Here is a 13,126-nt window from a genome sequence, read left to right on the forward strand (position 1 = left end):
CCGGCCATTGTGGGAGGTATCTGCAGAAAATCTAAGGATTTGGTGGTTAGTAAACTTGGCCCACAGTTTCTGAATCCCTAAACATAGCAACATCTGGCACCTGGAAGGTTCTTAATGTGTAGTTGAATATTCTCCTGAAGGGTGGGAACCATGTGGTTTTCAGCTTGGTGGCTAGAGGGCCTGAGACATGGTGGGCTCAGCAGAGATGGTAACTGCTTGGCCAAAAGACTTCAGCAGCTTCTCGTGTCCTAATGAAGGTCTGCTCTCTGTATCCAAACTTCCCTTCTGTTTGGTGCCGTTTAACCCTGCCCATTCTTGTCTTCTACATGTAATTATTAACATTTCCCTTAGTTTTTCTTGTAGAGCAAGTCTACTGCTATACTGTGGTTTATCATTCATTCATTCATTCATTCATTCTTTCAAGTAGGTTCCACACCCAGTGTGGAGCGCAACACTGAGCTTGAACTCATGACCCTGAGATCAAGATTTGAGCTGAGATCAAGAGTAGGACACTTAATGGACTGAGTCAGCCAGCCGCTTAGCCAATTGAGCCACCCAGTAGCCCCTTGATCATTTCTCTTAACATACTTTTTTCTGTGATTTAAAAGGATAAATAGCTGTTAAGTCCTTGCATCTTCTGAAACATCCAACTTTTATCACTAGAAGATCAAAAAGGGTCATAGTTGGGCACTTGGGTGGCACAGTCAGTTGAGCATCCAACTTAGCTCAAGTCGTAAGATCCAGCCTTGTGTTGGGCTCTGTGCTCAGCAGGGAGTCTCCTTGAGATTCTCTCCCTCTCCCTCTACCCCTCCTACTTGTGCTTCCTCTCTCACAAATAAATAAATCTTTTTTTTTCAAGGGTCACAATTTTATATTTGGTTTGTCACAAGCTCTGTCTGTCCTTGAAATTCAATACTATCAACTCCTGAGCCTACTTTCTGATACATAGTTTAGTCTGGTCTGTCCAGACTCATCTAACAGTGTCTGTCCAACTGGTACTGAACATTTGAGTGTGTGGTAATTTAGCCCACACCCCTACCCCAGCCCTCCTTTCTTCTCTTCTAGCCAGGACATCTTATTAAGGTAGAAATGAAAGATGTTCTTGAGTTTCTAAGCTGTCTTATGCCACCTGGCCTCACCATACAGGAATCATAAGTATTTGATACAGTAGAGTGTTTATGTGATATTTTCCCCCTTTTAAGAAATAATTCCGGAAAAGGAATGGCTGAATAACAATAACAATACATAAGCTCTGTGTTTTATGCATTTCATTTATTTAAAACAATTTGTCCTTTAAAAACCATCCTAAAAGTTTCCTGAAATTTTTTAATGAAAAATATTAAGGACTTAGAAGACAGAAATAAATGTGACCAGCACCTTCATCATCTTCTACTAAGCTGCTCTTACAGTTGAGTAGGTATGTTTTACATTTGTCTGGGCAGATCTCAGTATATCCCTAGTCTTGTGGATGATTCCCCCTTTCATTCTAGGTCTCTGATGGCTCCGCCCCTGGTACAAGTACTCACCTTTGTTTGCCAAGAACACTGTCCCAAATTCAGTCAGTACCCCAGAAATGTCCCTCCTGGCTCCAGAGTAGAGATGCTGAACTGAGTGGTGCTGGTGGATGGAGAGGTCGCGAGTGGAGATGGCCAGCCCCTCACGTTGGAGCAGGAGCCATCCTTCTATATTTGGACTGTAGTGAAAGGGCATATCCTCCTGAAGCAAACCAGCCTGCCCAAAGTCAGGTGTTATCTGTGGTCACTACTGCCCAGTATTTATGGGAAATCTAGTTGCACAATAGCATCTTGGCTGACAAAGGAGATTATGAAAAAGAGCTTCTGACTGCTGGATGCATAGGTGGTAGGGGGACTGAAGTTGCTGAAAAATACACGGGAGTTAGCAAAAGCATGTCGGTGTAAGGATGGCATCTAAATGATATTTGCCAACTTCCCTGAAGCAGCCTTTGGAACTTCCTCCTCCAAAAGCAAGGCATTGCAAATGTGGCATCTGCCTACTGGGTCCTCTTGTCTCCACAGGGTCATTCAGACATCTTGGGCCATGAGACTGTTTCAGGCCCAGCTGCCCCCAGCTCAGCTGCAGGCAGGGCCTCTGGCCCTGGACCAGGTTCCCTCACATTTCCCTGACTCCCTTTTTCTCTTAGGTGAGCAATGGCTCAGGCCCCCAGGATGAGCGTATCACCAATTTGCTAGTGTTTGGCTTCCTCCAAAACTGCTCCAACTATAACTTCCACGAAGAGTTGGAGCTGTTGGGCCGAGAACTGCCCGTGCCAGCTTACCTGAAGGAGGACCACGACGATGAGCTACAGACAGATGGCAACCGGTGCAGCTACTTCCTGGATGGTGGGGCGAGAGGTAGGCATGTGGTGCGGCCTCCTCTGCCCCAGATATGGGCTTTGCTGTCTCCAGGAACATCGAGGGAACCAAAGTCCTGGAGGGGACCTTCGGGCTCAGTCTCCGCTTCCCTGGGTTCAATCCACTGTGGATATTTGTGTCATACGGTGGTTTGGTCTGTACCTGAGGACTCCGGGGGAGCAGGCCCGCCCGAGTTTCCAGTCAGTTGAAATCCACTGTTTATGATGATTCTTTGTACAGTACCTTATGCTTTTACTTTCCTATGTATTGTGCTGTGATTATCTACAACACACCTAGGGTATTGAAGTGTTCTGAACCTAATTTCCAGGTGAGGACACTGAATGGGTAAATGACGAACCCCAGATCAAACAACTGCAGGGCACGGTCGAGCCAGAACTTGGAGCCAGGCCTCTCTTCTTGAGCTGGGCTCCGGTGTCCTCCCAGGATCAGTTCTCCCAGCATATCATGGTTTCCAAGATTGCCTCACCTTTTCTCACCCTCCTCCCTGTGCTACCCCTTCCAACTTCCCATTCTACTCCTCTTTGCCATTGGTGCAGCCTCCACAGATGGAGGCCATCCTGAGCCGAAGGCTGGTGAATCAGGACTGAGAAGCATGTGAGGATCAGCTCCCCCTAGATCTGGGCACATTGGAATTCCATGAGGAACACAGTCTTTGGGCCCGACTCCAGCTGTCTGAACCAGCATGTTCTAGGGTGGAAAACTCCCGAGTGTTTATGAACTATATGCCCTAGTTAAAATCACTGAGGATCTAGACGAAGCCCTCCCAGCCTAGCAGTGAGCTGAGTGCAGTCCTGCCTCCTGCCACCCAGAAATCTCCTGGCCTAGGAGATTGCTCTCCCCTCCAGTGGCCATAGGGGAGACCAACAGCTAATCTAGCCTTGGGACCTCCAACTCTATCCTAAATCGGATGGATGGGGATGTGGCAGGAGTTCCCTACCAGCCAGGGTGTGCCAAACATCTGTGCTTTAGAATCCAGCCATCGTATCTTCCGGGTGTTACTAAACTTGAGTGAGAGCAACTAGTCACCTTTGGGAAGAGTTAGAGAGGGGATGAGGGGGAGGAATGACTTGGCTGTTAGAAGCTGCAGGGGTAACTACAAGCAGAGGCTGCCCCCTGGGCTGTCCTTTGCTCTTCTACACTGTTATTTGCTCTTAGGCTGCAAAACCTGGCTTGACTCAAATGGCATTTGCAAAAGTGATTATGGAGCTATACGCTTAACCTCACCTGTGGTAGAAAAGTGGCATGTGGATTAAGTACCTGACAGGATTTGGCAGCAAAAGGCAAAATAGAGGCTGTGTACACCACAGTGTCGCTGGTGAATTCATTTCCTCATCTGGCCGCTGATTCAGTCTGCCAGGATTCCTGAAGTTGCTGGAACAGAGTGGAAAAGCTTAGATCGGTGAGGCGGAGTCAGGACAGTGGGAGCTGTGTGGGCAGCGTGCCTACGCCGAGGACTCAGGAAAACCTTGGTGGCTGTGACTGCAGTTGAGCTGGCCTGTGGAGGAAGGGGTGCATCTCAGCTCTTTGGAAACTGGGAAGAGGGAATGGCCACAGCTTAAGCAAACACTTGCAACTGGGAAAACTGGGGCCTGTTAAAGGTGCTGTGAATAAAGTTGGGTTCGGAAGGAATAGTGCAAGTTAAGGCCCAAAGTGCTCTGAGGCTCCATTGCAGCTTGTCCCTCCAGCAGGTGCGAGCCCATGAGGGAGTAGAGAAGTTACATCATAGCCAGACTCTGGGTCGTGGTTAGGACCGCAGTGGGGCAGGTGAAACACTGAGGGCACAGAATTTAAGGAGGCACTTGCTGCAGAGGCACAGCTGTACACCTGACCCCCTCAGAGCCTCCTCAACTCTCACAACCCAGTGCCTCACTTGCCCAGAGTGTATGGAGAATGAGGAAGGGCCTGGAGGGTGGTGAGAGGGCGGCTCGGAGGTTGCTGTAGTGATCCAGAGGAGAGCTGATGGGGAACCCACACCCAGGTGGTGGCACTGGTGACGTAGGACAAACAGTTGTGTCTGCACCTTGAGACAGTTGCTTGAGGATAACTGCAAGCACTGGGGACATTGAGATTTCTGTCCTGGGTAATTAAGAAGCCAGAGGGAAGGTGCAAACACAGAAGAAATACACAATTTAACGGGAGAAAAAACAACAGCTGACATTTATTGAGTGCTTACCAGGAGCTACATGCAGGATCCATTCATTAATTTGTGCAGTTGTTCTTGAGCACCTCCTGTGTGCCTTGCATTGTTTCCAGTGCCACGTATTTGACATTAAACAAAACATTTAAAAATCAGGAAGCTTACCTTCTGGCAAGGGAGTCAGACAAAGAACACAGGTAAGGCGAATGGCTTAGTCGCAAGTGTTGAGGAAGGAGGAGGGAGGGTGGGGGGGGGCAGTGCATGTAGGGGTGTTGGTCTCGGACAGAGTGGCACTCGAGTAGACCGAAACAAGTGAGAGGAGGAGCCGAGCTCTGGTGGACTGGCGGACGTGTGGCTCTAACCCGGTCTGACTGCAGAGGTGCCGCACTAACAGCTCCTGAGGCCCACACCTGTTCCATGATGGGGTCTAGAACTGGTGGCCCCGAGGGTTGCCATCAGGTTCATGCCACAGCCGCCCATAGTCCCGGGCGCCCTGGCATCACCGTTCATTTCACAGACTCATGTTGACCCTGTGTGCAGGGAGAGGCCTGCTCCCCCAGTCTTCTGCTCACTTAGACCCTTCCTGGCCCCAGCACTTTGCCCCTGCTCCCCTGAGCGGCAGGGCCCAAGTCCTCATGCTGCAGCTCTAGTAGAACGGAGCATGAGCCCACTGTGGAGAGCTGTGGAGACGAGCTGGCTCTGGTCCACAGCAGAAGCCCTTTCTTCTTCTGGCACGAGGTGGAGTGGGAGGAGGGCTCATGTGGGAGCGTTGTCTGAATCTGCTGTGTCTCTGTGCCCCTGTCTGAACGTTTAGATTCCGAAAGTCAAGAAGAAATCATCCAGGATATCGCCAGGCAGCTCGCCCAAATAGGGGACAGGATGGATCACAGCATCCACCCAGGACTGGTGAATAACCTGGCAATGCAGTTTATGAATGTGAACCTATCGGAAGAAGTAAGTGAGAAAGTCCACCACTGCCTTTTCTGGGTTAGTCAGGAAGTGCGAGAACTTTTTCAGTGGTCGGGTTTTTAAAATATTTTAATTACAGTGTAGTTAACATAGTCTTAATAAGTTCCAGGTGTACAATCTAGTGATTTAGTGGTTGTACACAGGACTCTGCTCATCACAGTAAGTCACCTAATCCCCGTCACCTGTTTCATCCCCACCACCCCCGACTCCCCTCTGGTAACCAGCAGTTTGTTCTCTGTAGTAAGAGTCTGTGTTTTGTGTTCTTTTTTTCCCCTTTGTTTATATGGCTTCTTAAATTCCACATGAGTGAAATCACATGGTATTTGTCTTTCTGTGGCTGGCTTATTTCGCTTAGCATAGAACCCTGTAGCTCCATGCATGTTGTTGGAAACGGCAAGGTTTCAAATGGCTGAGTGACACTCCATTGTATAGATAGACCATATCTTCTTTATCTGTTCATCACTTGGTGGACACACGGCTGTTTCCATAGTAGATAATGCTGCTATAAACATAGGGGTGCATATATCCCTTATATTCTTGAGGTAAATATCCAGTAGTGCAGTTACTAGGTTGTATGGTAGTTCTTCTTAAAATTTTTTGAGGAACCTCTATATTTTCCAGAGCAGCTGCATCACTTTGCATTCCCACCAGCAGTGCACAAAGGTTCCTTTTTCTCCACCTTGCCAACACCTGTTGTTTCCTGTTGCTGATTTTAGCCATTCTTACAGGTGTGAGATGATATCTCATTGTGGCTTTGATTTGCATTTTCCTGATGATGAGCATTTTTTCATGTGTCAGTTGGGCATCTGAACGTCTTTTTGGAGAAATGTCTATTCATGTCCTCTGCTCATTTTTTAATTGGATTGTTCGTTTTTTAGGGTTATGTAAGTTCTTTATATATTTTGGATACTGACCCTTTCTCAGGTATCTCATTTGCAAATATCTTCTCCCATTCCATAGGTTGTCTTTTAGTTTCCAGTTGTTAATTAAACCATCGAGTTCTGTCCTCTCTCTCTTCTCAGACAGATGTATGTCCAGTGTGGTGACTTAGTTCATGACTGCCTAAAAAGAATTGGAAATAGAATCATAGTATGGTTAATTGTCTTTCAGAAGAATTACTTAAAACTTGAGATTTAAGAAACCCAAACCTCAAGTCAGAGTCAAGATTTTGAGTATATAAAGCCTCCAAAAAGATTAACAATGTTATGACTCTTCCAGAAATAACTTATTCTTTCTTCAGTTTTAGAGAGTTGAATAAAAATGTGAGTAGAGAATGTCAAGTCACCCTCATGTGACAAAGAAAAGCGACATTTTATTTAGCCTGCTACTCTTAACTTCATGGTTATAATCAATATACAGATACTAACAGAGCTTCTACCCCTTGCTGGGCACCATAAGGGTACTCTGTCCTTCCTTTAGAAACTTAGTGGGACAGAGAGCTGCCCCCAGGCTGTCAAGTCTGAGTCTACAGGAGTTCAGAGGAGACAATGGTTCTATCCTTTTGACTACCTGCTGAAAATGCAAATGCCCCTCACCACATAGAAATATATTCATCCTCCAGGGTTCAGCCAGGTCAGCTTCCTGCCTGCTAGTAGGTGTATCCCTGCTCCAGGGATCACTCTCTGTCTGTTGTTCTCCAGTAGCTGTTGTAGATGTGGTCATGGTCTGCCTCAGGACGTCTCGCACAGTGTTAACTGAATTTTGCATCTGAGTTGAGGAGCTTGAAGGTCCTTCCAGGTCTGGTGGTCTATGGGGAGCTTCTCCCATGTAGGCAAGAAGGTGACATTTACCCCCTTCATCCCCCTCCCTGGAGCTGCGTCTAAGATATCTTGGGCAGTTAACTGTCCTTGACTTTAAGTACCTGAGAGGCAGGAAAGGACTCAGACTTCTTTGGTTCCATGTCTAATGTGAATACACATGCTCAATAAAGATGTGTTTGCTGAATTAGTGTTCAACGGTAGGGAGTGAGTGAGCTCAGTCTCCCCTTTCCACTGTTTCTCAAAATTAACTTTCTCATTCCCTCCTCCAACCTCCTCAACTGGTTAATAAGTTCTTCTGTGTGAAATGAAAGCATGCGTCTTTCTACTTAACAGTGGACGGCTGTTTTCCTTTCAGAGGACAGTAGCATAGTACAGTCCCATGTGACCCTGTTTTTACCCATGTAGGACAGAAGGAAGCATCTCGCTGCTGCGCTGGAGCAGGCCATGCAGACTTATCCTAAGGACATGGAAAAGGAGAAGACCATGCTGATGTTGGCCATGCTGTTGGCCAAAAAGGTGGCCGATCACACCCCATCCTTGCTCCGTGACGTCTTTCACACAACAGTGAACTTTATTAGCCAGAACCTGCTCACCTATGTGAGGAACTTAGTCAGAAATGTAAGAACCAGTGATGTCAGCTCCTTGGTGTCTCACTAAATCCTCTTGATCTCTGCCTCCTCCCTCTAAGGTCTGGAAACCAGCAGAACTCTCTGCTGCAGGGCTTCTTTCATCCTTTCTCCCTGTGCTTCTGGTGACCAAACCACAGGAAAGGCTATTAGGGACCCTCCTGCTCAGGTAGAAAGGCTAGGTTTTGTCTCTGTGGGAGACTTGTGTGGTAGAAAGTGATAATGAGCACCTAATGCCCTTTTGAGCTCCGTCAACATTATTTTTTTTCATCAACATTATTTTTAAGACATTACTATCAGAGCATACTTCGTACTATATGAATACAAATCTTGAATCAAGTATTAAATCAAGAAATGTTAGAAGAGGGTAAGCTTGAACAAGTTCCTGGACAGCTTTCATCAACAACCATGTAAGATAAGAGGGGAATAAATGGGCAAGATGTCAGTGTAATCTGCTTACCAAATACTGAAGGGATGAGGGGTGCCTGGGTGGCTCAGTTGGTTAAATGTCTGCCTTTGGCTCATGTCATGTTCCTAGGGTCCTGGGATCCAGCCCCGAGTTGGACTCCCTGCTCAGCAGAGGAGCCTGCTTTTCCATCTGCCCCTACTTATGTGCGCGCTTTCTTTTTTTTTTTTTTATTTTTTATTTATTTATTTTTTTTTATGTGCGCGCTTTCTCTCTCTCAAATAAATAAATAAATAAATAAATAAATAAATAAATAAATAAATAAATTCTTAAAAAATATATACGGAGGGGTGAAATAATCTTCATTTCCTCAGACCCACTAAGATGCTTCTTGTCACCATAAGTGACTCGATAGATGTGAATATCCAGATCTCAGCACCATGAAAGCCTATGTTTTTGTACAAACTCCAGCTTTACTTCTAGTGATTGTGGCACCAGAGTCCTTAAGGAGTGAATTAGACTGGTTAATTCTGACTATTTTTCTTTTCTTGCTGTAGGAGATGGATTGAGTGGACACCTCTGCAAAAGCACAACTGGTTAAAACTTGATATGGTGACGACAGTACACCTGCCTCCAGCGGAGATGGAGCCATGGCCACTTAAAGTTTTTAGAGAAAATAGGCATGAGATAATAGCTATTTATTTCTTACTATTTTAAAGATGTTGTTTAAAGCAGGTGATCCATTTAGAAATCTTTACATATAACATACTTGAATGAAAATGTCAGCTTGCACGTATCTGAATGAGTTTTATAACCATCTTCTAAATCCAAATCCACTACACATTGTGCCTTTAAGTTATTTCAGCTGTATGGGTCTTCACTTGAAAATTAAAGAACAGATTGTAAGGCAGAAGAAAAAAACAAAATATTTTTTTTGTTTAAAAAATACCCCAGCTTTACTGTTTATTAAAATGTAATCTTGGGGCAGGCCTTCCAGCAGGCAAGATTGTGTTTGAGGAGAGAGCAAGTGCTGGAGACAGATGCACATACCCTCACAGATGAAAATTTCCTCTCAAGATAGGGAACATCATAATACTAAGGAAGTAATAGTCTTCCCATTTAAAAACCAAACAGTACAAGAGGTTCTGGACTAAAGTTCTGTACTCAAACAATGGGAAAATCAGGCCTCAAAATGTCATTATTTTTTTTCAACTTGATTTCTTTTTTATTTGAGTCAAGAAGGGCCTTAGGCAATTCAAAGGTCTGGAAGTGATTTAAGGCTCCAAGTCAATTGCAGTTTCCAAAATCAGGTAACTCAATGCACCGTTTTTTTCCAAGAAGTCAGAACTTTGATAAAAATGTTAGACTGATGAACATACATCCCGTGGGAAAATACCTGTTAATAATCTTATATATTCATTTTCCTCCCATATCCCTCAACTGATCCTTGCCCAAGAAGCTACATCTGAAGAAAACAGGCTTCTAGGCATAAAAGGTAAAAGAACAGTTAGACTTAAAAATTCAACAGTTGAGGTGATTCCCTTTCTTAGAGACACAGAATGGGAGTAAAAACACAAGTCAGTCACTTAGGAAGCGCCCAAATAAACCAGAGAGAGCTTACACTTAGAAACAGTGCAACACTGGTCTGTTCCCGGCAGTAAGCATTTCCTAGGATTCTGTTAAAACTATGGTGGCGGATGCTGGATCCCTATCACACACGGTGCTGTTCCACTTTGCAGGAGCAGTTGCTCCTGTGAATATGAGTGTGAACAAGAGTAATTCGGTACTAGGAAATACTGTTTTGTTGTCAGAAATACTTTTCTGTTCCATGAGGGTTTAATCAGAAAGGAAAAATGACTGCATAGCTCAGCATTACATACATAACACCCTAGGGCTGTGTCTCAGCCTGAGCATCTGCAGTATGTTGAGAATACTAAAGGCTGGGAAGGCCACCATTTGGAAATAAATCTTCCAGTGACTCAACTGTTATGTTTCAGAGTGAAATTTTTTTTTGGAGGAGTCATAGTACAGTGGAAACAAATTGAATCACACAATCACACATACATACATAGTCATCCACACACGTATCAAAATGTTTAGATTCTCACTAGGGAGAGATGTTTTCTTCCAAAAGGAACAGTTGAAGTACAGATAGTCAACTCTAGTGGAAAGAAAAGGGCGCTAAACAAATCATCCCAGACTATCTCTTATAATACTTTTCACAGCATCCTCGCCTGCCATTGTTTTGCTTAAATTAACACAATAGACCACCATTTTAATGCAATTTATACACAAGTTTTGGTGTGAATTTTTTCCAGGCCAAGTTAGATCTTCCCAGCCATAAAGCAAAATGATCACCTCTTGTCCCCAAGCCAGCATTATGAAGAGTCCACTGTATCAAAAGCAAGTGTTCCAGTCTTGGGTAAATCCCAGCCACATATCCTGGAAGTTGGTGGATTTTACACTGGGAACATAATCCTTATGAATAGAATTGAAAAATTTTAATTCATTTTTAATTTAAGTACAGGATGTGCCTCATCCTATTTTTTTTTTAAATATTTGAACTAAGCGATGGAAACTCTTTAAAGAGAAACAGTTTTCTTCTCCAGGAGATGCTTGTCATATCTGAAAGTCAGGTAGACTATGCAGTCTCTTCAGGTCACATCATTCCTGATCTCACCACTCAAGGTCCAGCACTAACTGCAGAGATGCTCAGGGCTGCTGAAAGAGTTACAGCACCACAGCCTGCTTTCTTTTTCCCCCCAACAATTTCATTGTCGCCTGGGAACCTGAATATGGAGTGTCCTTTGGATGTTATGATCATGTTTTCTGAACCTGAAGGCAAAGCAAAAGAGTGTATTCTTAAGACCACAAGGTTATCTGAAATAGTCCTTCTGAAGTCAAGGGCATAAGATTACCGTATGAATAGAAAGAGGAGTCCATCAGTTATCTTCAAATCTCACTTTATTTTATCCCCCAAGGTGTTCTCTCCCAACATGCTTCTAACAGTACAATTCATAGATTTGAATTTGGTTTCTTTCCCCTGATGAAGAGTAGACTGGCCAAAAGGCAGATTAACAGGAGGGGAAAGGAGCCAAAATAGCCCACATAAATAAATTGACCAAATCAAGCTGTTATTGAGGAGAGCTAATGGAAATTCTTACAGAAAAAGGAAATACGTGCACGTAAGTGAAATGTTTATGTTAAGAAAATTACCATTTAATTCCAGTAATTTAGAGGAGAAGAGAGCATTAGAACCAATACTAAGTTGAACTCCGTCAAGGAACAAGGTAGGAAGAGGCACTTTTAATGTGAAGGAAAAGAGAAACGAAAGAGTAGGATAGCAGGGAAAACAAAGGTCTAGGAAAAAAATAATTCTATCTTTTCCTTTGGTGCTGGCCAAGGACCAAAGCTATGTCATACGATTGTCTCACTAGGAACCAGGAACCAAGTTATTCCAGACTCTGTAACAGGAAAGATTGTACTTCAACTTCCTTTTATTCCTGGAACAAACTTAGTAAAATGTTGAGACTTTTGTTCATAATAATACACTGATTAACCAATTTCTCCTAGGGGCGCAAAGAACGCACTGAGCAAGATTACTGTGAAGTCTCCCCTAAGAAGGTGAGGAGGGGGCAAGGATCACGTTAGGCCAGTTGCTACTTTTTTAACATATTACAAGGCCTTCCAAATATCCCTGAGAACGTTTCCAACCTGAGCTTACAGTTGGAGCAGCCGCCTGGCTAGAGCTATTGCAGTGTAAACATAAACGTGTGGAGGACCCCAATGGTTTTAATTCACAGGAACATGGCAGGCCAGGCAGAGGCTAACTAGTCTTGTGTAAATAAAGGGAAGACAGGATGGATTGATATTTTAGTGACATGACCATTTCCACTCTATGGAGCTGGATATATGAGATAACTAAGAAATAGTGGCTAAATTTTAAGAAATGGGTGTTCTATAGCCAAGGCTACTATGAACTACATTCCCCAGTATACTGAAGGTTTTTCACTGGAAAGTCCCCTCGTGTCAGCTTCTGAGCAAGATGTGCCTATGGTGGTGCCTGGCCAACTCTCCTAGGTCGGTGACCTCTTGGGTGCTGAGAGGCCAAACAACCCCTAGAGGCATCCCCCACCTACAACTCATGGCATAGGGGAAAAGGAAAATAAGAACAGATGACAGGAGAGAAAGTGTCAAGGTGTTGCCTTCAAATCATTCGGAGGTTCCTGTGTCAGACTGCTTCACCCTTGTCTATAAGCAAAAATACTTATCTGACACATTAACTGAAAGATGTGTACCAGCAGTAACTGCTAATTTTTTAGCCATAAGGCATCTCAATTCAATATTGAAGGGGAAAACATCTGGTATAATTAGAAGCTGAGAATAACCCTGGACATAATCTTCATTCTTGTTTCTGTAGAACATGCAAGACTAGTAACTTAAGACTAGACCACATGGAACCGTTGTAGAAATCAAGAAAAATCTCCCTTTCAGTTCGGTGAGCTTGGCTGCCCTCCTGCAGTATACAATTGGCACAACCAGTTATAGGGAGCCTACCAATCCTGCTTGGCAGGGTCACAAAAAATGGTAAAAACTGAAAAAAAAGCACTAGACTTGGAGTCAGAAAAAATTCCCGACCTTGCTTTGGCCTCTCCTGTGCTAGAAGACCTTTGAAAAGTCATTAAGCTCTGAGTAGGTTTCCTCACTCTGTAAACTGGGGATAAGGAATATGAATAAGAATTACAACCGTGATGGCATACAAGAACCGTCCCTGGCAAGCTACATGTTCAACTATGTACTTGTTAAGGTTATATAGTGACCCATACTTTATAAGG

The 13,126-nt window shown here is 44.2% G+C and overlaps 1 protein-coding gene across 4 annotated transcripts in view; it reads left to right on the top strand.

Moving 5' to 3' along the window:
* The window catches only part of BID (BH3 interacting domain death agonist), a 38,044-nt gene extending 27,769 nt beyond the window's left edge, over positions 1–10,275 (top strand). For all 4 annotated transcript variants that reach the window (XM_055315400.1, XM_055315401.1, XM_055315402.1 and 1 more), the window contains 4 exons: positions 2,162–2,372; positions 5,345–5,484; positions 7,665–7,877; positions 8,849–10,275. In XM_055315400.1, the coding sequence (XP_055171375.1) occupies positions 2,162–2,372; positions 5,345–5,484; positions 7,665–7,877; positions 8,849–8,860 (576 nt within the window). In that variant the 3' untranslated portion in view covers positions 8,861–10,275. The remainder of the gene's footprint in view (positions 1–2,161; positions 2,373–5,344; positions 5,485–7,664; positions 7,878–8,848) is intronic.
* Positions 10,276–13,126: the final 2,851 nt, after the last annotated feature.

This window comes from Nyctereutes procyonoides, unplaced genomic scaffold (genome assembly GCF_905146905.1).
Source record: "Nyctereutes procyonoides isolate TBG_1078 unplaced genomic scaffold, NYPRO_anot_genome, whole genome shotgun sequence".
NCBI lineage: Eukaryota > Metazoa > Chordata > Mammalia > Carnivora > Canidae > Nyctereutes > Nyctereutes procyonoides.